This window comes from Anolis sagrei, chromosome 3, assembly GCF_037176765.1.
Source record: "Anolis sagrei isolate rAnoSag1 chromosome 3, rAnoSag1.mat, whole genome shotgun sequence".
Lineage (NCBI taxonomy): Eukaryota > Metazoa > Chordata > Lepidosauria > Squamata > Dactyloidae > Anolis > Anolis sagrei.
The window spans coordinates 219,589,987-219,617,744 of NC_090023.1; the positions used below are offsets into that span (position 1 = coordinate 219,589,987).

At 39.5% G+C, this 27,758-nt stretch overlaps 1 protein-coding gene across 1 annotated transcript in view; it reads left to right on the top strand.

The window, feature by feature from the left end:
* ARHGEF4 (Rho guanine nucleotide exchange factor 4) overlaps nucleotides 1-27,758 on the top strand; it is a 239,972-nt gene that overhangs the window by 151,276 nt on the left and 60,938 nt on the right. Inside the window, exon 6 of the mRNA XM_060768163.2 lies at nucleotides 18,125-18,258. Within this exon, the coding sequence (XP_060624146.2) occupies nucleotides 18,125-18,258 (134 nt within the window). The remainder of the gene's footprint in view (nucleotides 1-18,124; nucleotides 18,259-27,758) is intronic.

Genomic DNA, 27,758 nt, shown 5'->3' on the forward strand with positions numbered 1-27,758 from the left:
CTGTTTTAACTTGGAAGCAGGAAAATTGGATTGGTGCAGTGGGATTTGTGGGTCTCAGGATGCCAGCTGAAGGCTCAGGGAGTTGCTGTGTTTGTTTGAGTCTCTAGGCAGGGAGATAGATCTCAAGTGGCATTAGAGAGGAGAAAGTATGGTTTTTGTTTGCAAAGTGGCTTTAAAACCCGGGAAACCATTTCCACTCCTTCCCAGATGCCACCATTTCTTTGGCTCACCATGATAGCATTCACTTGTGTATAGCAAAAAGCCAGGATCGAGAGGAAGGAACCAGAAAGAGATGTTGGGTGCTCACATTTGGACTCATTGTTCTATTTAGAGTAAGGTAGGAAGTGGTATATTAGTATTGTAATGCATGAGCCTTGTTGAAGAACATCAAAAACATGTGGCTGGAAAAACCACTTATTTGTCATATATAATGTAGCTAAGGAATTTGTGTCTGCAATTAAAGCTTGTGTGCCAGCTGTGACCGTACCTCAAGAAGTCTGACTTGACTATGGTAGTCTATGTCTTAGTTACCTCCAGGTTGGACTGCTGTAATGCACTCTATGTGGGGCTGCCTTTGAAGAGGGTCCAGAAACTGCAGTTAGTGCAAAGGTTGGTGGCCAGGTTGTTAACTGGAGCGAATTACAGGGAGCAGTCCACACCCTGTTCAAAAAGCTCCACTGGCTGCCGATAAGTTTCCGGTCTCAATTCAAGGTGCAGGTTTATCACCTACAAAGCCCTAAAAGGTTCAAGACCTGCCTAACTTTGTGACCACATCATCCCCTATAAACCTGCATGATCTCTAATATCTGGGGAGGCTCTCCTCTCACCCCCACCCCCGTCACACGTGCAGTTGGTGGGAACGAGAGAGAGGGCCTTCTCAGTGGTGCCCTCCAGCTCTGGAACTCTCTCCCCAGGGAGATTAGGCTGGTACCCACTCTGGCCACATTCCGTAGAGATCTAAAAATGTGGATGTTCCACAATGTTTTTGATTAGACAGTTCCCCAGATAATTTTGGCATCCAGCTATTACCCAAAACCTAGTCCTTGCACTTCACTACTGTTCTCTACCTACTGCCCTATTGCCCTCCATTCGTAATTTTGTCATCTGGCTTTTGCACTTTATCCATCTGCCCTGTCCTCACTACTGATTAGCACTACGCTGCCCACCCGAGCCAAGAAACTGTTTACTACTCATGTCATAGGTTGTTTGCTCGAGGGTTGTTTTATACTTTGATATTTTGTTGTTTTGTTGTTTGTTTTGTATTGTTTTATGATATTGTTTTATGTACTTTAGTGCATTATATTTTAACTATGTTGATCGGGCTTGTCCCCTTGTAACGCACCCTGAGTCCCTTCGGGGAGATGGAGGCGGGATACAAAAATAAAGTTGTTGTTGTTGTTATTATTATTAGAAACACAACAAGGTCAATACAGAGCAAACAAGATCACTGTTATATTGGATCACGCGTCAGACACTTCTCAAGTGTCTTGGACTAGGGTGGTGTCTGTGGTGCTTTGAATGCAATTTTCCTGCTTCTTGCCAGGGGGTTGGACTGGATGGCCCATGAAGAACATCATGAGGTCTCTTCCAACTCTATGATTCTATGTGTTGTATTGGCGAGTAATGCATGCAGATCCCAGTAGGGTAGCCTTTTGCAGCTGACATATGGTAATTTTGTCAGCGCTGATTATGTTTAAGTGCAGGCCAAGGTCTTTAGGCACTGCTCCCAGTGCCTATTATTATTATTATTATCAGGACACTTGGGGTACAAGTTCATGTAGAAATGGTGATACCTGCTGAACAGATCTGGCCATACCTTGCCATCAATAATGGTTTGGTTTCTTCTTGGATCTAGTTGTCCTATTACCTGTTCACCCAGGTTTTACCCAAACTCTAGGATTGTTCTCATGCTGTTTTCCTCAATCAATTGACAGCTTCCCAGTCCTTGTGTTATCATAAGACCTAAGCCCAGTTATTTTCTATTTCAGTTTAGAGTTCGCTCAACTCACAAGTTACCTTAATGGTTCCTTGTAGCAATGATATTTTAAGGGATGTTATTGCAAATATATAATAATAACATTTTTTATTTATATGCCATCATAAATGCCTGTCCAAGTTCAATTTGATTGCCGAAAATGAAAAACGTAATTTTTAATTTTAATTTTAATTTGTAAGGCAGTCTTAGAAAGTTTCTAAATGCAGACCCAACAAGATGTTTCCTTTAATAAAATATTGATTTGAATATGACTAATTAAAATTCTTTATGAGATGTGTGTGTGTATAAAGTTATGTTGTAAGGGATGTATGGGTAGCACTATTTTGAGGAAGGAAGTTACGCTTCCATCAGTTTCGTGCCAGTTTAAACAGAACTAGAATCAAGGCGGAGCACTGGGGCAACAAATTAAAATGATCTTTGGGCTTCTTTGTCTCTATAGCTGAATAAGGTGGTGTTGATGCTGCTGAATCATTCCACCAAATTACGAAGTACTTGGTACCTTGTCACATATTCCTCCTACTTCCTGCCATCTCGGAGGGCAAAAAGAAAGAGTTGCCAGTTAATTGGTTCACAGTTCAGTACCAAGATGGTACACTGCAATTATAGAATTTATTCAAATGCCAATTCTTAAGAAATGTTTGTGTGTGTACCTAGGTAGTACAATGTATATATAGCACTTATTCAAATCCCTCTACTTAAGAAATGTTTGTGTGTGTGTGTGTGTGTGTGTTTAAATTAATTATTCAAGTGAATTCTCCAAGAGCCTGCACAGCACTCAAGGAACTGGGGAACATTGCAGTTTGGTATTCTCATGTCTGAATTTTTGTATCCTACTGTCTCTGTTTATAGTTCATTCTACTCATTGTCAGAAATACATTTGAGAGCTTGTGACCTTTTCTTGACCATGTACCAGTGTGGCCTCTGATCTTTGCATTTCTCTGCTTCTCACAGCCTCTCCCTTTCATCAGGTCTAACACTTTGACTGATGGCACCCCTTCTAAGGCAGGCCAGGCTGTTAGCTCTGTAATTATAATAATAGTTACCTGTAAAATTGAAAACTATGGCAAACTGCAATTTTCCAAGACTGTACTATAGATCTTACATTATGTATTAGTGCCGTCCTATATAATGCACATTGGAAGGTTTTCTTGTTTTTCTTCTGAAATAAAATGCTCCTTGGTGATATCTGAGAATGTGCATGGTATCCTTCCACAGATATTACTTTAACATACCATATAGTATACTGGAAAAAAAAAAGACAGATTCTCTGAAACTCAATGTTCTGTGTTGATTTGTTTAGATATAAGGGAGCCCCCGGTGGCACAGTGGGTTAAAGCTCTGAACTGCTGATCTTGCTGATTGAAAGGGTGCAGGTTCAAATGTGGGTAGCGGGGTGAGCTCCTTCTATTAGCCCCAGTTTCTGCCAACCTAGCAGTTCAAAAACATGCAAATATGAGTAGATCAATAGGTACCGCTCTGGCAGGAAGATAAAGGTGATCTATGCAGTTGTGCCAGCCACATGACCTTGGAGGTGTCTATGGACAATGCCGGCTCTTTGGCTTAGAAATAGAGATGAGCACCAACTCCCAGAGTCGAATACGAATGGACTTAATGTCGGGAAAAACCTTTACCTTACCTAAAAGAGGTACTAAGTCTAGCTTGTTACAAGATACCATGTGTGTGTTCTTACATCTGAAGAATAATTTAATATCCATGATTTGGACTTCCCATATAAATTGAAAAGGGAGGGAGGGGGAGAAAAGGAAGAATCTAATAGCACTTTTGAGATGAATTGGTTTATTATGGATTTCCATGTTTTAGGAAAGTTTGTATTAGTTTTTGGATGGAGTAGGCCAACTAAGATTGCCCCCCCCCCCCCCCCGAGGCCAATCTTAGTTGGCCTATTCCATTTCCCTATATAGAGCTCTCTTGCTGGATTCCTCCCTTTTTTCTATAGCAGAGCTACTGTGATTTAGACTTGGGATTGTCAGCTAATCCTAGGCCCAAGCAATTCAAACAGGCATTCTTAGCACCTGCATTTAGGAATATTATTATACCAACAGTCCAAAGGACAACAGAAGCTTTTAGCCAGCCTAAGCTTCACAGGAGAGAAAATAAAGAAAGTTTGCAAGCAACGACTTATAAACCATTGCTTTACACCAGAGGCAAGACTTTCAAAGGTTCCAGAAAGATGACTACAACCAGCAAAGTCTCCTTTTGTAATGCATTGTTTTAAGTTACCTTATGATTGTCCCTGGTGGAGTTAACCCTTTATTTATCTTGTTTCGGTAAACTCATTTGGTTATCTTTTCACCTTGCCTCAAAGTGCCTCTGTCTGCTAAGGGTCTTAATCTTAACAGAAGGTATACAGATAGCCCCCAAGTAAAGCCAGACAATATAGCTTTCCCAAAGACTCAGGCATGCCATCACAACTCTTGTCTTTGATCCGCTCTTTAGATCCATCTATCCTGCCCCCATTCCTATCTTTGATGTTTAGACTGATACTCTTACCTCTTCTCAAGAAGAAGAGTCATATCTCTTCTCAAGTTTCCATCCCATTTCCTGGAATTTTCCATTTCCTTTGCTCTCCGGAGAATGAGTTTAGACTAGTAAGAGGAAGGATTTCAGTCTCTTTTCTATCAACTATGTAGTTTTCTTAAAGTTTTTATAACTTTAGCTGCTGGTTTTGCCTCTTAAGTGTGATAGTTCCTCCCAATATGTACTTATGGGGTGCCCAGAACACACACACTATTACAGTAGTATTTGTTATGGCAAAATCCCTTTCCTTTCAGCTCATGCATTGCATTATTTCATGCAGATATTCCTCTGCAAACTGACACAGAAAATCTATATAAATAAATAGGAGGAAATAAAAAGGAATGTAGCAGCACCTTTAAGACTGTTTTTTCCCCTATACCATGAGCTTTCATAGATACAGAAACATTTTTCAGATGCAATGCAGTGACATTAAAGCCTCGGATTATAAAGTATATTTTCACCATTGTGGTAGTGAAATGGAATGTTATGGGATCCAAAAAAGATACAAATAATGGTCTCAGTTAAGACATCTGCCATTGTATTAAGGTGTGCATCTCCACCAAGTATCCAAAGTAAAACAATGATAAACCACAAAGTGTTTTCCTTTCTGGTTAAGGGGAATAAAACTTTTTGCTCTAAAGAGATGGACATTGCTGTTTATTTCCCCTTGGGAGTTTCTGCACTGTGATAAACAAAAATAGCAGCCAGCATTTCCTCTCAATGTCACCGTCTTGAGCACAATGAGAACTGACAGCATCTCTTCCCAGGAGATGGCTTGGCCTGTGATAAATAAGATAAAACGACACACTTCTTGGGTCACTAGAGCTCTTCAAAGAAATGTGGTACAAAAATTGAACAGAAAACTCAACCTAGATGAAGCCTAGCCCAGGAAAGAAAACTTCACTATGGCACAGGTTTTCTTGGGACATGATATGAGGTCTACTTAATGGTATGGTTGTTTGTGATATGAAAATAAATAAGGTTCTGCATAGGCTTTTGGTTTGAGTTTGAAGACTGGTTTGCAAAGTAAGAATTTGTACACATAGCACATTACTAAATTATAAAATGTTCTCATGGAAATTAACCAGGATAGCTTTAAAGGAGAGGAGGACAAATTCATGAAGGGAGTCCAATGAATGCAGGATAAGACTGTTTGTAGTTTAAATATCTTAAAGGCCAGCCTAAGCTTCACAGGAGAGAAAATTAAGATCTTTTCTGAATTTGGAAGCTAAGCAAAGTCAGTTAGTACATAGGGTTGCTCTGATTTGATAATCTGGATTATATGGCAGAGTAGATCCAGGTTACAGTGAGTTTTCCGGGATGTATGTTCCAGAAGCATTCTCTCCTGACGTTTCACCCACATTTATGGCAGGATATCCTCAGAGGTTTTGAGATCTGGGCAAGTGAGATTTATATATCTGTGGAATGTCCAGGGTGGGAGAAAGAACTCTTAACTGCTTGAGGCAAGTGTGACTGTAGCAGTTGTCTACATTGATTAGTACTGAATGGCCTTGCAGCTTCAAAGCTTGGCTGCTTCCTGCCTGGAGGAATTGTTTGTTGGGAGGTGTTAGCTGGCCCTGGTTGTTTCATGTCAGAAATCCCCCCCCCTTTTTTTTAGTGTTCCTCTTTATTTACTGTCCTGATTTTAGAATTTTTTTTTAAAAAAAATACTAGTAGCCATATTTTGTACATTTTCATGGTTTTCTTCTTCCTGTTGAAATTGTCCACATGCTTCTGGATTTCAGTGGCTTCTCTGTGTAGTCTGACATAGAGGTTGTTAGAATAGTCCAGCATTTCTGTGTTCTCAAATAATATGCTTTGTTTAGGTTGGTTCATCAGGTGCTCTGCTATGACTGACTTCTGTGGTTGAATTAATCTGCAGTGCCTTCCATGTTCCTTGATTTGTGTGTGGGCACTGCATTTGGTGGTCCCTATGTAGACTTGTTTACAGCTGCATGATATACTCCAAAGACATCAGAAGAGTTGCAATACCAAGAACAAGCCACGAGAGTAAAGACAAAGATCCACCCAGAGGACAAGTGTTCTTACCATACATCAATGGAACCACTGGCTGCATAGGGAAGCTGATGAAGAAACACAATCTACAAACTATCTGCAGACCCATTAAGAAAATCCAACCAATGCTACGTTCAGCAAAGAACAAGAGGGATCCTCTCACTTCTGCAAGAGTCTACTGTATACCATGCAGCTGTAGGCAAGTCTACATAGAGACCACCAAACATGAATCAAGGAAGACTTCACAAACTGATGTTGGCGAAAGGTCAGCAGAGAATGCTTCTGGAATGGCCATGCAGCCCGGAAAACTCACAGCAGCCCAGTGATTCCAGCTATGAAAGCCTTTGACAATATATAGTTAGTACATAGATGAGATCCTATCAATGAATAACAGGTGCTGTAGGTTATATTTCAGATGATGGAACTGGCAAAAGCACCTCTATTAAAACTATGAAATCCATAGGGTCAACATATATTGGCAGGTGATTTGAAGGTACACACACAAAGCTATATGTTGATGTGAGTGATCTCCAGTTTTGGAGGTGGTATACCTCTTCATGTCAGTTATTGAGGAACACAAGTTGGATGCTGCTACTGCACTGGTGTCCTACTTATGGACTTTTTGTAGGTATCTCCTTGAACTTGGCTACGTAGTCCTTTATTCTAATTCATACTGCTCTTTTGTTCATTTTAGCTGTTCATTCATTTCAATTTAAATAGTGTGAAGCCTTTTGTAGCTATGGTATGTTGCATGTCCATGTTCGAAAAAGTCTGTGAAATAAACAAGTGTCTTGATTGCTTTTTTAAAAAAGAGACAATTTTCTTCCATCTTGCAGGAAGAATGTATTTGGCATTTATTATACTTGGGTGGGGGAAGCGGAATAATTGGCCTAGCTATTCATTTGGCTGTCAATGTGTTCTCTGTATTGATTTTGATCTCTTCACCTTTTAAAGAGTGTTATGTGTAGGTGGAAAGTCTTGCCATCCTTACCTTCTAGCTATAATTATTTTGCTCTATTGTCATTTTGGAAATGTCAGGCTCCATGGAAGACTACAGGTGTGCATCTTTGAACTGGGCCTTTAGTATCTCTGCATTTTGAAACTCATGCAATGTGACAAATTTGTGCTGCTTGACCAAGAGAGCCAGCTTGTATTTGATTTTTTAAGTTGCTACCTATTAATGAGAATTCATGCATCTGTGAATGTAGTTAGTGACAAAATTCAGTTGGAAAAGTATTACAGCTCCAAGCAACACTTACTGTTCTAACAAGGTCTGGGTTTATTTATTGCAAAGTGGTATCAGAGGCAATGAATTATATTATAATTCTTTTACGCTTTGATGAATGTCATCAAAGTTTCTGCAGGAAAGAGAAGCAGACACTAGAAAAACAACTATTTTCTTAAAGCAAAATGTCTTGCTTTTAGTATTGCAACTCCTGCTGTGCACAGGAAACAGGCAAACTCCACACCTCAAAGCCCACATGTTAACTATCTGTTTTCATTAGCAGTATCCCATATGTCTCCAACATCTGATTTTTGTGTTATTTATTCCAGTAAATAGTAGGAGTGACATAGTCAGTCCACACTAAATCCGGTCCCTTGTTACAGTAAGCACTTTGCTGTGCAGATACCGAGAGCTAAAGTCAGTGAGTGGTAAAATAAAAATGAATATTGTAATTAAGCTATAAAATCCCTTCCATTATTATGAATTTTCATTAGATTTTCATGATCCAATGTCCTAGCCATTGTTTCCTCTACCAGTGTGGTAGAGGCTTGTTTTGGTAAACACTTTGAATATTACTGTGCAGATACTAGCATACTACCATGCCCAATACAGTCTTGTGTCTTGCCGACATCTGAATTGCACAAATCATACACCCATGACTACATTGTCTGTATCACAGTTTGGAAATAGCTTTTGGATCTCAACCCCTAGGATCCTAGTCCAAAAACTAGTATTTCCAAGTTCTCTTCTTTCTGGCCCACAGTTATATTTTCCATTAACATTCTTCACGTGGGTATATAAAAAAGATACAGTCAATGCCATCTGTAATAAATCTACCTTTTAGTCGGCTAGGCCGAAGCCTGCATGGCAGTGGCTGGCCTCCTGGTTGTTGAGCAGAGAAGGAGGAGGAGTCAGGCTGACTCCCGATTGGGTGTAGCAATTAGGGGTGGAGTCAGCTGAAGAGAGGGAAAGGAGCTGTCTTGTCTGACAGAAAGGGGAGAAGAGTTTAAGAGTTAGACAGAGAGAGTTGGATTTTTAGGGAGAGAAGGAAGTTACAGCAGGGAACTGACAGAAAGGGAAGGGCTTTTAGCTAGTCTCTAGGTTAGGGAATAAGGTGAAGACATTAAGCTAGAGCTTTACTAGGTTAGAAAGACTAGTAAAGGAGAGCTGTGTCTTATTGAGCCTAAGAGAGGTTTCAAAGATACCTTATAACCCTGTGTGAGAGGCAGACTGAGGTCTGTGCTCTGAGAGAAACTGTGTCTTGAAGAAGAACAGTTTGGTGAAAAGACTCAGAGCTGAAAAAGCTATCCTGTCAGAGAGAACTGTTTGATTTTAGTAACCAAGGTTCTATAACTGCATCAAGATTTTGTACCACTCATTCCATTGAGTTGCTGTTCATATTAAGCTCAAAATAAACTCTTTATTAGTTTACTCTTAACTGTTGTTCGCCTCAATCCATTCGTTTCCCTCAGAAATCATTCTCTCAATACATTTCTGAAGTCCAGTCAGCCACAGAAGTCTAAAAGCTCAAACATCCTTTTACTTTAAAATACATTCACACCCTTTTTGGTTCCTCAGGCCAGCAATTTCTGAGGTGGTGGCAGCTATTTCTACCAAATACTTCGGTCACTTAGGCTCAGCCTTTGTTCCACGCTATATCTAAGGGCAGAGGTGCGATCTGTTGTGTCCACCCTGCCTCGATATCCCTTTAATTCCTTTATAGGGGTGGCAGAGGTGGGTTTGTTTGTCCCCCCTGCCTCAGATATTCTTTAATTTCCTTTATATTGGTGGCAGCGGTGGGATTCGTTTGTTCCCCCCTGCCTCGATGACCCTCTGATTTCTTTATACCATCTCTTTCCAGTTAAAACATGTTTCGTAAATGTAAAAGGAGCAAAATGGTTGTAGAAAATGATTATATAAACTGATGAACATAGACAGGGCAGGAAAGAAATGCATTAGCAAATGTCACATAGAGGAATTGTAGGTGAATATGACCATAGAAGTAGAATGTAACACAACTGGGAGATGTGTAAAGTATTCCTTAGATATTCAGCAGGTTTAATTATCTTGTTCAGATTACAGTTTGCTTCATGCAGAGCATGTAGAAATTTCAATCTTCTGTCCTCATTGGAAAGCACTGTCTGTTCACTGCACCTCCTAAAGGCCAACTCTTTCGCAACCTTCCTAATGCCATGACCCCTTAATACAGTTCTTCATGTTGTGGTGACCTCCAACCATAAACATATTTTTGTTGCTACTTCATAACTGTAATTTTGCTACTGTTATGAATTGTAATGCAAATATCTGATATGCAGGATGTGTTTTCATTCACTGGACCAAATTTGGCACAAATACTCGATACGTCCATATTTGAATGCTGGTGGGGTTGGGGGGCATTGATTTTATCATTTGGGAGTTGTAGTTGCAGAGATTTATAGTTAACCTACAATCAAAGAGCATTCTGAATTCCACTAATGATGGAACTGAATCAAACTTGGCACACAGAACTCTTATGACCAACAGAAAATACTGGAAGGGTTTATTGGGCATTGACTTTGAGTTTTGGAGTTGTAGTTCACTTGCATTCAGAGAGCATTGTGGACTCAAACAATAATGGGTCTAGACTAAACTTGGCATGAACACTCAATATGCCCAAATGTGAACACTGGTGGAGTTTGGGGAAAATAGACCTTGATGCTGGGATTTAGAGTTCACCTACAATCAAAGAGCATTCTGAACCCTACCAACAATCGAATTAGGCCAAACTGCCCACACAGAACCTCCATGCCTTGAAGGGACTCACTGGCATGAGCCTCCTTCCAGCCTCACACGCTCTCCCTCACTGGCACATGCACATGCGAGGCCAGCCAACCACAGCGGAGGAGGGCTTTTGGTGGGGGGGTTTGCTGTCTGTTTCCAAAAAAGAAGAGAAGGACAGGCGGCGAGATCTTCAGCATTCTCTGCCAAAGGGGTTCCTAAGACCATCAGACCTCCAGGTTGAGAAATGCTGTCTTAGAGGCATACTAGATGTTGCCTTAACAAGGCATTTGAACTCATGGTTGATATTCCTCGCATCAATCAGCCATGTATACAATCAGAGGTATGTGTTTGTGCATATCTGTGATTCATGGATATGGATCAGGATCATGGTTTAAGGAGAGAGGCATTAAATCTTCTCCTTGCTATTGTTTTTCTGAAAATTGCTCCACCCAAAGCTGTTGTTGATTCACCTGCCCCCTCCCTATTGTTGTCATTGAGTCTTCTAGCTTTCACATGTTAGTTTTAACCATATAGGAAATTTATTTTAAAGATACAATTGATTGATGAATGAATGGAATATCTTGGCATCTCTAGGTGCTTATAGTTTTTTCCAAAACTTTAGAATTATGGGTGTTTGAGGGATGTTTTGTGTTTATAGATATAATGATTAGAGCTGGCAAGAACAGGGTCTTGCAGGTCATAGCACTCCACAGAAACCTGTATGTTCTTGATGTGATTATAAAACCACCAGCTGTAATGGTCAATTTTAATACCAATTGTAGTGACATATATTGTAGTGACATATATGGTACAGTGCAAAATAGAAATGGAAAGATAAAAGATGCCTATATTTAGGCCTTGGGTGAATATTTGGAAACAGACTGTTATGGTTACCACCCAGCCAGCTTCCTCATGACAAGTGAGCTTGCCCATTAATGGGCTGAGGCAGAAAAGTGCAAAGGAACAGTGAGGTCTGAGAGACGAAAAAAACATAAAGCTCTTTGTACCGGGTGTACGACTGCTGCTTCCTCCAAAACTGAAAAGATATTTTGGCTCTTGACTAGAATGCCTCCTGTCAGATATTGTGGAAAATATTTCTCTTGACTTTTATTTTTAGAGATATGGGGCTCTCAAATGCAGAATAATTAAACACAGCATCTTCAATAAGCCTGCGGGAATGTATGTGAGTGAGGAAAAAGAAATACTTGAAAAATTCAAAATTCTGTGTAAGCATCACATTTTCCATTAACTATCATGGTTTTTATTATATTGGGCTCTTCTTCCATATCCTGTATCAACATTTGGATTCTCTGAAAAGAGGTGTGAAAGGGGAAGGCATCCTCAGTATTATATACAGGCAGTCCCTGAGTTACAAATATCTGACTTACAAATGACTCATAGTTAAGAACAGTGGTGCAACAACAAGAAGTGAGAGGAATCTACCCCTAGGAAGTGAAATTCACTCCTGGAAGAGTTATCATGAGAAAAAGGTATCTCCACTAAAGCTTTCTCACCAATCCTTGTCTCCACAACAGGTGAAATTTGTCAAAATTCAATGATCACAGGGACAGAAAGTGAGGTGAATTCTTCTGAACAGGGGCACATACAACAAAACAAATACCACAGAGTGTTAACCCTTGTCTATGCTATCCAATGCATGCATGCATACATACAAATATGTGTGTATATATGTATGTGTGTATATATATATAAGCTGTAGTTACACTTATAATGTTTCTGTTCCAACTTACAAATAAATTCAGCTTAAGGACAAGCCGACAGACCCTATCTTGTTTATAACTTGGAGAGTGTCTGTGTATTATGTACATAGTGAGACCCTGTTCAAAATCAAGTTTGTTCAGACCAAGAGAAGAGCCAGCTATATATATACATGCCAGGCTGAGATTATTCCATGCTGTGAGATTTTAGGGCTAGGACAAAATCTGAGATCTTGGGATGTCACAGGGCTGTGTCCTGGTGATGCCACAAGAATGATGTTACAAGGGGAAGGTACCTGCTGTGCATTTAAGCATTATATGTTAACCATCCATCAGAGTTTCACAAAGAATGCCATTTAAATAAAAAAGACTAAGGCTGAAATTCTGTTCACCAGTTACAATGTTGTATGGTAGTTTTAGGATGTCATAATTTGAACTCAGTACTTTGTAAGTGGTTTGTACTCCCATTTGTGATAATGTCTATGACCATGAATTACTACTGCATATACTCGAGTATAAGCCTAGTTTTTCTGTTCCTTTTTTAGGCTGAAAAAGTACCTCTCGGCTTATACTTGAGTCAAGGTTATTTATTACTTTACTCTATTATTATTATTATTATTATTATTATTATTACATTTAGAATTTTGCTCTAGTTATTATTGTTATTATTATATTTATTATTTTACTCTATTGTTGTTACATTTATTATTTTACTCTTATTACTGTTATTATTACATTTCAATTATTTTACTCTATTATTGTTGTTATTACATTTATTATTTTACTGTCTATTATTATTGAAAAGAAACGTAAGCACATTTACATTGAAGAAGGTTAGAATAACGGTTTAATCAGAGTTGGGCAGTCTTATCTTAAATTACAGTTTAATGTAAATATTCAAAAACATGCAACCTTCCAATGCCTCAGTTAATGTAATTGTATTGGTATCTATTTTTATTTTGAAATTTACCAGTAGCTGCTGCATTTCCCACCCTTGGCTTATACTCGAGTCAATCCATTTTCCAAGGTTTTTTCGCGGTAAAATTAGGTGCCTCAGCTTATATTTGGGTCGGCTTATACTCAAGTATATACGGTATCCTAAAACTCACCTTAAAAGCCAATCAGGTGTGTAGAGTGAAGGAGGTCTGTTTCACTGGTGGGTTGGCTGTGAAGAAAAGATTCTTCAGGGCCATGCAAGAGTTCCTGCCTCTGATCCTCCCAGCATCAAGCCATATTGCAGTGTGGCACTCACCAGCAAAACTATCACTCTGATGGCTGACTGGCTTAAATTAAGGTGGGATTCATGGGTCCAAAAAGGAGTGAAAACACATGGATAACATTGTGGCTATCTGTTTGGTGCAGGATCTCAGCCTAATACTCACGTACAAATGCACGCAAGTGCATCATATGCTCACTACACACATTTATATTAAACATATACACATAGACAGCTTTAAAGGAAGTGCTGTTATCTTAAGATTCCTCCTCCTGCCATGAGAATGGAGATGAAGGGCTTGGCCTTGAAATATAGGAACCCTAGCTACATTGAAAGCAAGGACAGCATTGGGGGCACCCTGCCAAGGCACTCTATTGAGCAACAGACCAATTCCTGGGCCCTGGAGCATCTTGGCTCTGCTTCTTCTTTTCCTAGTGGTGCTTGCTCTCATTCTGTTCTTTCCACATGCAAGCCAAGCCAAGAATGAAGACATGAAACAGCATTCTCAACTTGCTTCCATATGATATATATTAACTATGCCCAGAGAATGCAAGACAAACATCTAATAATGGTAGCAGGGGTCCAGAGTGAGGAAGGTTTCAGGAAGGGGAACCCCACCGAGAGTATTTTGCCCAAAGTCTGATGGAAATGTGATAGGAAAATATCTCTTTTCCTTGTGGCAAATTCTGAAGTGTAGGTATTCATTATGACAGTACCAATAGCCATGTCCACAAAGAGAGTCCAAAAATGTAGGTGGCATGTTAATCATTTCCAGCCATATTTATGTCTATCAAACAATGATTTGTCAGCCATACCTGAATGCTTTGCCTCGCAACAGGTAACTCAGGATACAGACAGCCTTATACATTGTCTGGGATTAGGAGCATGTGGGTGTCATACCTCCAGAGTCTGGAAAATGTTAGGGTTGTGCAACTACAGACTTCAGGATCTCCTATTCATTATGGTCAAGCTGTTACTGATGGATAGACATAAAAGTTTGGCACAATGTTTATGCAACTGATTATCCCGGGATGTGTTCTGTGGTTTTAACACATTTTTGAAGTGTGAAATCAGAAGCATGAATTAAATTAAGTTAAAAAGAGACAATTAACAGATCAAGAGTTCTTGGTTCAGTTGTGTTTTATACCAAGTGAATTGCATTTTCTACAATAAACAGCACTTTTGTTAAGAAAATAATATTTCTGCACAGAAATATTAGGCTAGAAAAGGTGGTTTCGTGCATAGAGAATACACCTGGTATTCATTGATGGGTTGTCTCTGCTTAGCTTCCAAGATCAGACAGGATCTGCTACCATTAGGAAATTTAGCCCCTGAGCAGTTATGATCCTTTCATTAAGAAGTCATCTTCAGTTGAATTTATAATTGGCAAATGTGGCTAAAGCAGTTTTGCACATTCCTAATGCTTGCTCCTGTGGCTGTTAAACCTTGCACCTAGCCACCAGTCTCTTGTTGGTTTACTTCCGTAGGAGAGCTTTAAGTAAGCTAAAAATTATTTAAAGGGCAAAAGAAATAGTTTGAAAAACACTGGTGTGATTTATTTTAGGCATAAGAACCCTAATAGTTTATTATGTATCCTGACATGTAAATAATCTCTTAGGAAAGAAGAGGCTTCCCCTAGAGTTTGTAAAAGCGCTTTTTTGGATTGCAGCCCCTATCAATGACTAGGATATCTCCAAGATGCTGGGAGTTCTAACCCAACAAAATAGCTGTTCTAAGATCTGCCCTGAGCACAGTTCAACAGAGAAGATGTAAATAAATTCTGCTTTGCTATATGAAATTGAAGGTGATCTTTGGAACCAAGTCTTCGTATACTGATGAAATACTATTGATCTTTTTTCCTTTGAGTTTATATAGTGCTATATATTTTGCATTTTAGAATGCCTCTGCTGTCAAAAGATGTAGCACTCCTGAATCAATGAGAAAAACCGAAACTATGCCACTGATTTCAGTGCAAGGATGAGGATTGTATGGCCCTCCGATGTTATTGAAATACAGTTTCTATCTTCATCATTGTCCTTGCTGATTAGGCCTACTGGGGGTCATATAATTCCCACTAAGAAGAGTATTCTCCTACTTGTAATTATTCAATAATCTTGCCAGCCATGATTGGAGTGAAAGGGAATCACAGTGTTGTTTATAAACTGTTTGAAGGCCTTGAGCTGATTTTGGAGGGCGAAGATCTTCCCCAAACCAACCTATTTAAAACATTGGAAGTCTTGGAGCTTTAGGAAACTTCTTAGAAGCTTCTCGAGCCACATGTGGAGTCTTAAGGGCTCCATGTGCCCCATGCTCTTCACTTTGACAAACTATGCTGTAAATCTGTGGTTACTTATTAGAAGCATAGAGTCATTATTTCTGGAAATTTGAAAATAAATCAGCAGGCATTTTTTGTACATTTTCCCCTTCCAGCAGCCCCTTGACATTTTGGATGTTCTAATTTGTATTATAGCAGGGGGTGGGGTGAGGAGGCCTTCTCTTTTACTTATTTTCATCATGGCATTCGAGCCTCCTCTTTGGTGTTGCCGCAAGCAGCAGAAGAGTTGGCAGAAACTGCCACTGCTGCTTTCTTTTGCTAAGCTTGAGCAGTTCTTTTAGGGTAATATAACATTTTGCAAAACAGCCTGGAAAACTGAAGCAGCTGATCCCCCAAAAAGAGTTAAGCTAGGCAAACAAATGTGTGTTTGGCAATGATACATGAGTAACGAGGGAGCTTAGGAGAAATGGAGCACGTCTCAACACAAGCCATAACTTTTTTCTTTTTCATCTAAGTGCAAATCATATAGCAACTGAGGTGAGGGGAACAAAAAACAGAAAGCTTTAAAGATGACGGGAGACATTTGTCTTCAAGCTGAAAATTATAGAGTTCAGTAATGGGAACAGGCAGAGGCGGTCTGTAAAGAGAAAGTATGATGGAAACATGCGACAAAACAATGCAATGTCGTGTTGAGAAGAAGGGAACAACCTCAAAAGAAATACTTCAGTCTAAAGAGCCTCTCCTCCTGGCAAGTATTGCTGTTCTCAAAAGCCTGAATACCATGCTTTGGCTTCTGTTGTTTCTAAGGTTTTGACCTAATTCATGAGTAGGCAGACCTCATGTAGGGTCTGCTTCTTTCCCACTTCACAGTCTACCAGCTAAAGTTAGTGAGAGAGTGGTCACTCACAGCCCAAAATGGTGATTTATGAGACAAAATGGTGATTTGTGGAGTATGCTACTCATAATGCTGATCCATGGTCTGGTGCTGGTCTGAGAACCATCAAATGCAAACAAGAAAGAAATAAGTGCAAGTGATGGGCACAAACATGGTAGCAATCCCTGGCAAATTAGAGGAGAATTTGCCAGCGCTCCATATCACAAAACCTAAGAAACACATTGGGTTAGGAGACATACAGAGCCAACAGAAAATATTTCGATTATTGGTAATCAGCGATTGCTTGGGCTTTCATATAGTTTCCTCCCAGTAAGTATCATCCAGGTATGATAACAGCGGGTACACTTTTTTAGTTGTATGTTACAACACATAGCACAGTCTTATGTGCATTGCAGCCTGTTCCTATACTCTCAACAAGAGTTTGAAAGTGGTTATCTAGGGGTTCAGACAAGGATCTTTTCCATATTTAACTAGACTTGCCAAGGATTTTCTCATAGTCTGTCTGGAGAGTCCAGGAAATAGCTCTTGGTTTTCTATATGCAAAAGAGTTGTTCTGTCACTGAACACTGAAACTAGAAACACTGAAAACAGGAACATTTGTGGCTTTAGGTGATCATACATTCCAAGATAGTTCAGGGCTACAGAACTACTGCTGACTGTTCATCATGTACATCACTATCGGTCTTATAAGCAAGAGTGACACATAGTCCAAGCAGAGCAGGGCAACTCTGAAATGGAAAGGCAAGGCATGTCCCTGCTCAGATTTTGAACCCTCAATGCCAGTAAGTTAGACCAGCATTGTCAGGTAATTAACTTAATGTCTTAGATAAACTGGATACTTCATGCCTCTCAGTTTATACTCTTAACAACATCAGGACATTTTTTCATATACTTACAGTGTAACACTACATAACCTGTTAATTGGTTAGCGTGAATAAGAGTGCACATGCACTTTGCAAGATAGCTAGACATAAGATAGCTGACGGTAATGCTGCGTTGTAAAATTGCTAGCTGTTAGAACAAGTGCATGTCTCTTCTTTCTGAGGTGCTCAGAATATTGATTCGACCTTACAGCTAGTGGGATAGTTTGTTATAGCTATGAAATTATAGCTCTGTACCTCTTTTCTTCTCTAAGCCTAAATACTCAAAAGACACCAGATTCTATCTGATCTTAGAAGCTAACAGGCCATGGTTAGTACTTGGATCAGAGACTACCAATGCATACCTGGTGTTGTAGGCTATATTTCAGAGGAACGAACTGGCAAAACCACTTTGGAGTGCCGTATTTCTTGCTTTAAAAAAAACAACCATATTTGGGTCACCATAAGTCAGTAGGCAACATGAAGGCACATTCATACACTTTTCTGTTATACATGTTACGATAGTTTCAGTTTATAATAATCTTGATATAAACATGTTGACTACCATGCTTCCTTTCATTTCAGATTTGGTCTAAATTCCTTTAATATGTTTTTGTCATTTTAGTAATTGCTGATGGATCGTTGGAGAAATCTAGTGATGATGTGGGAAGTGAGGAGGACTTGTACGATGACTTCCGAAGTTCCAGTCATCGTTATGGCCACCCAGGTGGCGGCGGAGAACAGCTTGCTATTAATGAGGTACTGTAACTGTGGATGCCTTGTGAGAATAAAATGCAAGGCTCATTTGAAAAACAGAAAAAACTTTTAAAAACAAAAGCTTTAAAAAAAACATTGCTACTTAGCAACACGACTAGTGGGAGTATTGTAAAATGTGCAAGTTGGGGTGCAATATCTTGAAGTTACGCATACAAAATTGATTTGTATTCATGATCCTTATGTAGTCACGATTGTGGCACTATTGCCACAATCCTAATTGCTCCTGAACTTACTTTACTTAACATCAGCTACACTGAGAGTAGGAGGCATGTGCTGTTGGCAAATGAGATATAGGACCCTTGTTACACTTCTGTGTCACAGCCTCACTTGCTGGTTTGATATGGGTCGTGCTGGGAGACATTCTTTATTTTTGCAAATGAAATTAAGTACCATCATGTACAAATTTGGCTGCATTTTCTAACAGCTCAATTATGTGTTCTTATCCCCATGACTTACATTTTTGACATTTTAAATCTATGTTTATAATCAGTTTTATAATAACTTACATGCTCCATATCTTTTTAAATTAATGCCAAGTACTTTGAGTTGAAAGGTCAACACAGAATTATTCACTTTGTGAATCCATTCAAAGTTATAGTTACAATCTTGCATCGCACTTCACTCAGTGCAAGGGGTGAAACCATTGGGTTTGGCATTTACTGCGTGGTATCACTCAACATTTATGGAAATTTTTGTGATATATGATTTATTTGAACAAATATATTCAGCAAAAGTGGGAGCTCACAGCATCAGCACCCCAACAGACACATCAACCTCACTGTAGAACTCTTTTGGAGGATAACTCGGGTTTGTGTCTCTCTAATACTGCTGTGAAACCGGACATCTTGTATAGACACATAGTTTAATGAATTCATTCTCTAGGTGTAAAAACAGGGAGAAGGAAAAGAAAGGTCTTCTAGAACATGTTTCTGCCCATTTCCTTATCCTTCTTTAAAGCCAATCTCATCAACAAAGGGAAAGGTGTCTAGTCACTTCAGCAAGGCATAGTAGGCAACCTAGTACCATGCAAATGTTTCAGGCTAGAAATCCCATGAAGCATAACCAGCATGAACGTGATAAGAAGTTATGGGAATTATAGTCCACATATTACTATGTCAAAGTTTGATTTCTTTAAATAAAGGCACAAGTAGTGGATCACTCAAAACTGATAAAATCTTTTTCCTGGATATCAGTGCAACCACCAGTACCACTGGATTTTAAGACCAAAGCTGCACATCTGGTCCTTGAAGGGAAGTAAAGCTTTATCCAGCACTGGTTAGGAAGATCAAAAGTTTCTCTACCACAAATCCTGTTCTTGGCTTTATTATCCCCATCTATCTAAAACTGTCTCCAGATGCCTATACAAGACTTTCAAGGTTCCCAGCATCAGTAGAAGGAAATGAGAAATAGAAGTGTATTTTGGTAACCTATTTTACTCCAAAACCTATAATTACTTCTTTGAGAAGATTCATGTAAACAAGGATAAAGGATAAAATAGAACTCTGAAGTGTCCTATCTCTCAAAGGCCAGAGATAGACCACAAACTTCCTTTCATCAAGGAAGTTCCAGTCTAACTAGGCAACACAGGAAGGGACACTAAGCCTATATTGGAAATCTATGGCAACTAACAGGGCTCCATCTCCACCCTAGCTATGTCTTGCATTATCCACAGACCACTTTGCGGTATCTACTACAAGCAGGTAAAAAAACAGATTGAAATCAGTATTCTCTTTTGTTAGAACAACATTGAAAGTCTGCACAGGCCAGCTGGCTTAGTGCTACACATCAGCAGAATGTTTAAGCGAGATGATGGAGAAATCTCACTCCAGGGATCTCCCTTATGCATCTGTAAGTGCATAAAGACAAAGAAATAGGTCAGCCAGCTCAGACCTGTTTCCATTGCACCCATCCTTTCCATCTTTACAGCTGCTTATCCACGAGGTATGTTTTAAAACAGAGCTCTACTTCCAATTTTGATCATATCTTTCAAAAATTCAATATATAGTGATTGCGATTATTCCCAAAGAAGTCTAGCTTGGCCCCCCGCCTCTTGTTCTTCCACTGGTAGGCAAATATTTATTTTTATTCATTTGGGTTTTTGACAGTTGAGCCCTTTCAGAGGGACAGATACCTAATGGGTAAATGCTGGGCTTTTTAATCAATGTATTTTGAAAATATTGGTACTCAGATTTGAGCAATATAATTTATTTAATTCTGTTTTAATTTTATGTCATGACATTTGAGTCTGTATTTTTAAAGCTAATTTTACTATAAGTCACTTTAAGAACACGGCTCTGGCATATAATAATGATTCTAAGCCAATTCACTCAGGAATACCCTCTGTTAAATTGGTTCTAAGAAAATATCTATTCAGCCATTGGCTTGGATTCTGTTGGTTAGTTTCAGCTAGAGACTTATTGAATCAGTTTTGAAATGCTGAATAAACACTTGTGTAATTTCCCATTAACTGAATTATTTTAGTCTTATTAGGAAAATCAATAAGATTCAGGTCATTATATGAAAGAACAATAATTTGCATTGGAGCTTGTGAATGCTCACACAGTATGGACTACAGCATATTCTGTCTTGCTAAATAAAGCGTGAACATCCATCTCTTCCTCAGTTTCAAAACATCAATTAGAACTATATACAGAAAGAAAAGGTCCTGTGTTCTGCTCGGAATTAAAAATATATATTCTTATCTTGCATGTTGCTACTTTCCTGCATTATAAATAGAATGATCTTTCTGCTGACCAATCACTTTTTAAAGCTCCTGCTACTAGAAACTTATATTAGGTTGGGTATAATTAACTAGATATGTAATCCAGTTAATTTTTTTTTAAAAAAAACCTTTTGCATTTATATAAATGGGGTTGTTTATAGAAGAGTAAGATTATTTTTCTCAAGAATCAGGACAAGAGGAAAAGACAGGACAAAAGTCAATGTCCATTACCTAGATATTAATTTTAAATCAATTACATATTATCTAGAAGGTGACTACTTGAGGCGTATATGGTCATGGCTCTGTTTTTCTTACTATACTTCTCATATGCTGTCACCACAAATCTTTTATGAATATGATAACTTTAGGGCAGTACAAATAGTATTCTCACCAAACTTTAGCATTGAATTGTTAACAACACTGTGAACCACCCCGAGTCTCCTTTGGGGTTGAGAATGGTGGTATACAAATACTGCAAATAAAATAAATAATACTATTTGTACTGATTGCTATCTCTATTCAGGTTCCCTGGGCTATTCTTTATTTGTTTATCCATAAGGGATGGCTAAATTTGCTATCTACCAGCTCATAGATTTAGGAACTAAAAAAAGGAAATAGAGGATGTTTGAAATGAAATGAGAATGTTGTACACTAGGCATGAGCAAACTTTTTTTGCCTTGGGGCCACATTGCAGGCCCAGCCGCAAGGGCCAGGCTGGGAAGGAGGGGAGCAATTCACTTGCTGGGAGCGGGCATGCGAGGGGCAAGGGTCAGGAGGGGCTAGGGCAAGGCCTGGGTCATCCTCAGGTTGTCCTCCCAGCATAAGGACAGGGCTGCTTGCCCCATCTTTATTCCAGGAGGAAGGTGAGACATGCAACCACTGCCCCAACCTCCCTCCCCTGATCTTCCTCCCCTGTTCCTTAGGCTGTCCTCTTGGCATTATGCCACGAGGAGGGCAAGACAGGCAGTAGCTGAGAGTGCTCCAGAAGGCTCTCAGCTGACCACGTGACTTCCTTGATCTGTCCTCTTGGCATAAGGATGCAACCGCTACACCCTCTTTAGGCTGGGAGGAGGACAAGACATGCGTTGTCTGACAGTGCTCTAGAGGTCTCTCAGCTGCTGCGTGCCTTCCTCCTGCATCTTTTTGGCATAAGGACATGGCGGGCCACCATGTACTTATGCCCTGGGAACTTACCTCAGAGGGCCTGAGGTAAGTGCCCAGGGGGCTGCATCGGCCGCCGGGCCTTCGTTTGCCCATGCCTGTTGAACACCCATGGGGGAACCTCAGGTATGCAGAAATACTAGGGCATGAAAACAATTTGTTAATTTGTTTTTATTACCTCATTCAGATTTCACTCTGGTTTGAGTCAACTCACTGGATTTCCTAGTTCACACAGAAGTTAATTCTACTGTTAGAATTTTTTTATGACATAGTAGCTCTATCACTTTTTGCCAATTTTGGTAAAACTGTCAGTATGAAGGACAGGAGCAAACACAAGTGTCCAGAACAATGGAAGTAGTGGTGCCACTCTATTTTGCTTTGTTCAGAGCTTACCTAGGATGCTGTATCCAATTCTTGGCACCTCCATTCAAGATATGAATAATAAGGATATTTACTTGTTCGTATCTAGAGGAAGGCAATCAAGATGATCAGAGATCTGAAAACCAAGCCCTATGAGGAACAATTTAGGGAGATGGGTAGGTTTAGTTTGGAGAAGTGGAGACTGAGAGATTACATGAAAGCCACCTTTATAAATCTCAATGGATGAAATGTTTACTGCTGCTTCAAAGACTAGAACATGCAACAGTGGATCCAAATAACAAGGAATGTGATTCTATCAAAGCATTAGAATAACATACTTATTGTAAGATCTGTCTGAAAGTGAGATAGATTTCCTCAGAGGATGATGGACTTTCCTTCTTGTGCTTACATATGGGGAGGGGAAGGAGAGAAAGAGTGCACATACAGCTTGGTAATGGAGCCACTGCTGTCCATAAAGATGTTTTAAAATTAGATTATATACTCTGTCTAAAATGTAAGGCCTGCTGGAAATATATATTCATAATTGATTTACATGTCTACTCCAAGGCAAGTCAAACATATAATGCCATTTTGCTTGGAAAGGAGATTTTATAAATCTGGCCTGCTCAATGTGTCTCGATATAGGCTTTGTAGTTGTACAAAAGAAGCACCCAAACTATTTTGGTAAAGTGACATTCAAAAAGAGCTTTATCAGAGAGTCAACAATGAAGGACTGTCGTTCTGCTGCAATTAAGAATGGCTTGGACAGAATGTACAGCCAGGAAGGGCAGAAGAAGGTTGCCAGATGGCATTCAAGTCTGTCTACAACGAACTGAAATGCCTTATTAAATGATGTAGTAAATAAGATCTCGAGAAACAGAATCTCAGAGATACTTGTAAGCCTGGAAAGGGTTATCCCAAATCCTGAAAGTAATGTGATTTTCCTGCTTCTTAGACTGGATGGCCCACGAGGTCTTCCAACTTTATGATTCTATAAAATCTGCCAGTAATTCACCAGGGAGGTGCATCAAAAGAGCTCAAAAAGATGTCCTTGGACCTGTTGTCAGTGAATACATAGAGAGCAGATTGATCAATCTATCTGTAGTGCCCCTCTTAATGCCTACCACTTTGTGTATGTATGTGTGTCTTCATGTTGCCAATTTATTTATGGCAACTTAATGAATTTCATACTGTTTCCTTAGATAAGACATTTTTTCCATTCTTTCCTCTGGAATATAGCCCTCATCTCCTGATTAGCCATGTCCCTTCCAAGAACTAACCAGGGCTGACCTTGCTTTGCTTCCAAGGTGACATGGAATGTGCTGCCTTTAGTATATTGGCCAAGTGTTATTGTTATTTCCAATGACTCAGAGATCCAAATCAGTTGCACAGTCAGAAAGCAAGCTCTGAATCCAACACCTAATTGGCAAGCTTCTTTAGTTATTTTCTATCTTTGCATAAAGCAGAAGTGACCAGGGATATTATGAGTGACAATGTTACTTCTCAGATTATTTGTATGTTTGGATTTGGGTAGGAAATGTGTGTCCTTAGTTTACAGGGTCAGTTGAAAAAGAGCTTTAACTCTGTCCTGTCAAAGATGCTCAGAGCCAAAAAAAGAAAGAAAGAAAAAAGACTTGTGATGGATGTGTTTGCAGTGAAAGTGACAGATTTTTCTGCAGGCCATTTATTATATGGCATTTCAGCAGCAAGCACTTGCAAAGTTATTTTAAAGCTACTGCTAAATGAATCAGAATCCTTAGCATCCACACACAGCCTTGAAATGATGACTTATCAATTAACCTCTCCAGAGGTGGTAATTCACCTGGCAGGAGACAGTTTGGAGAACTGCAGAAAGACTAATGGTTGGTGGTTTGACAGTGTGAAGGTTCATCTGACAATTACCCCACAGTTTTTCATATCTGTAGTTGTAGTTGATTTGCTATGTAAAGAGGGTTCCATATTTCCTCTGCCCTCGGATGCTAACAGTTTAACATCGCATTTAGTGATTGGCTTGTGGCTTTGACGGAAAAACAAATGTTCTCTAGGTTTTAGTATAAGCTTTAATGGCGCTATCAATGATGCTCAGCCCTAGTCACAAATAGGTTCAGAATTGTGGATTGCTCTTTTAAAATTCAGACTAAAACCCAGGGCAGATTGCCTTCCCCGCTGAATAGGGAACAACCAAGGGCCACAGATTATATTCTGAAATGCTCATGAAAGTCTCATTTTACATTAAGGAGCTTCAGTGGGTTGTAGATTTTACAACAAAGTGCCAATTCAAGGAGGATGTGGTTAACTCTGTCCTCACACTCACACATCCATTTTGTAGAGTTCATTTCTGTAGAGTTGGGGACCTATGTTTGTCTTCTTTAATAGTCTGATATTATCTGCCTCTGACTCATAGCTTTTATAGCAAATGTATCAGTAGGAGGTTATATAAGGCATAGCGCTGCACCATATGCTTTACGTAGTGGCACTGAAGAACTGCAGATGCCTCAGTACAGAAGTCTTTATTTTTTATGTTCAGTTCTGCTTTGGAAATAATAAGATACAGGGTTTAAAACTGCATCGTCTATTTATGTTTCTCTAATCGGATATCTTTGTCAAGTGAAATTCAGTTTTACAAAATAACAAATATGTCCTATCATACACAGCTGGAAGCACAGACCACTGTGGCACCTAATATTATTTCTCCCTCCTTAGGAATTTGTTTAAGTCATTTTCTCCCTCTGCCCTTTCTTTTAAAAAAATCTTTCTTTGCTCTGATAAATCACTGCAGTTTCTCTTCCACACAAGATGCCAAGTTATAAGGCCACAGTCATACAACTTGGCTCCTGCTAAGGCTGCCAGAAAGGTCTATTGCTGTTTTTCTCCCATTTCACTGCCAAAGCAAAACTAAATCAGTGTATGTTTGTTTGCTATGATCAGCCTACCAATGAATGCAACCCAGCAAAGGCTGGCTCCACTTAAATCCCCTTGAAATAATTTGAAATGCCATGTAATTGCTCCTTGCTTTCTCTGGATTGGTCACAGCATGTTTTTGGCCTTTGCCTGCCCGCCTGCCTGCTATTAGATCCGTTCTTGAGTTACAAACACCTTGAGTTACAAACAAACAACTCATAGTGAAGAATGAGGGTGAAATGTTGAAGAGAGAGAGAAATCTACTTCTTGGAAGGGAAGGTCACTCCTAAAAGAGTTGTGGGGAAAAGGTCTCCCAACTGAAGCTTTATCACCAATACTTGGTTTCAAAACAAGCCAAAATTTTCAAAATCTAATTCTCACAGGGACACAAAGTGAAGTGAAATCTAAACAGGGGCACAGATAGCAAAACAAACCCCACAGAGGTGTTCATCCTTCTCTGTGCCAACCAAGGCACACACACACACACAAGCACACACACAAACACAAACACACATATATGGTTGGAGTTACACTTCAAAAATGTACCTGTTCCAACTTACATACAATTTCAACTTAAGAACAAACCTACAGAACCTGTCTTGGGACTGCCTGTAATTTCACTTCTGCCCTGCCATTGGTTCAATTAGAACAGAGCTTCATAAACACCGCACTGTCAAAACTAGTCGCTAGGTGACATTCAGAAAACTTTTATTGATGTAATTTTTTTCAGGACCCGACATTGAACTAAGGGGTCCAAGTCCACCATTTAAGAAGCAGTGAACTAGAGCATTGGAGGAAGGGTGGTGGGGACAGACGGAAAGTTTTTTAGTTTGTAAATTGCAGGATCCCCTAGCTAACTTGGTGTATACTGGCTGGCGGATCCAATTTCTGTTTTAACTACAAAGTTTCAAGTTTAAAAATACCCCAGAAAATGTCTCTTAATTGATAACTTAGTTGTTACAAAATAATACCACAATGCCTGTTGGAAACACTTGAAAAATGTGTCAATACACTTTCACAGAAATCAGGCTCCATTGATAAACTTCGGTGGACACTCAAGAGTGCATGTCCAGTCAGTATTTCTTGCTCTATTTTGCTTCTTATGTATGTTTTCAAAGCTTTCATTTGTAGTTGTTGACACTGGCAATGTTGCAGAAATCTGAAGAAGTTTCTTCACATTCAGAAAACAATTTGTCTATCACAGACAAGATATGCTTACAGGCAGTTTTTCTGCAAATGTAATCCTTTCCCACTTTCTACACCATAGGTGAAACTCATCCATCCATGTGTCAGTATCTTGAAGGCATTAATTGTAAAGTTCTATGCACTTGTTCAAGTTGGATTTTAAATGGCCACCATTGATAGGGAGGAATATTTGCAGTTTCTGAACTACTTTCCTGTGCCTTGTAAACCTTTCTTGAAGCTGAGTGCAGAAAAAGTCCTGAAATGGAATGTACATATTTAGCCTATAATACTCCACTGGTGTTGGTGAAGTTGCCTGGATGTTGCTTTTACAAGTCTCTCTTGAACTAATGCAAGAAATCCTAACTTCTCTTCCACTAATCTTGCTGTGTCAAAGATCTCCTGAAATTCTTTCACAGATTCTGTGTTTTTTCTGAGACTGTCAAAATGCCCATATGTACTCTGTTTAATGTTTTGCTAAACTGAAGTGATGCTGACAGAAGCTTTCTTAGGACCTTGTCACACATGCTGCCGTAATCACCCAGTATCACTGTGGATCACAGTGATTCTGGCAGTGCCCACCCAGAGGTCATAGGGACCTGTCGCTTGTCCTGGTTTCCCCCAACCTCATCACAGGGAGGAAGCCTGTTTAAGCTGACCCAACTCATCTTTCCCAGTGGGAAAAATGGGTTGGCAATGGAAAGATGGGTCAGCAATTTTTCAGCGGTGGCAGGGGTTTTGCATTAATTCTGTCCCAGAGCCACCCTGGAAGTACTTTTACTGAGTATGATGGGAGCTGGCAGCCTCTGTGGCGAAAGGGCAAAAACCCACCATATTTTGCACCATGAGAAGAGGTGCTTTGAATATGTATGATTACTAAAAATTCAACATTTAGAAGAAGCTAAAAGTAGGTGTCCAGCTCAGGAAGAAGCCTCACTGTTATATAGAGGACTCTCTTTTAGTTCTTCAAGTGTTTTCGCCACTACACTGTACAGTTCAACAAAAAATAAAACTGCATCATGTCTCTCAACACAGTTTTATGTTTTGTTAAAACAGTTTGTTTGCTCTTGATTCAGGGAAACAGTCTTTTATATTTTTCTTCAACAGTTCCAGTCTGATGGATGATGCTCTGAAGAAATTGCACACAGATGATATT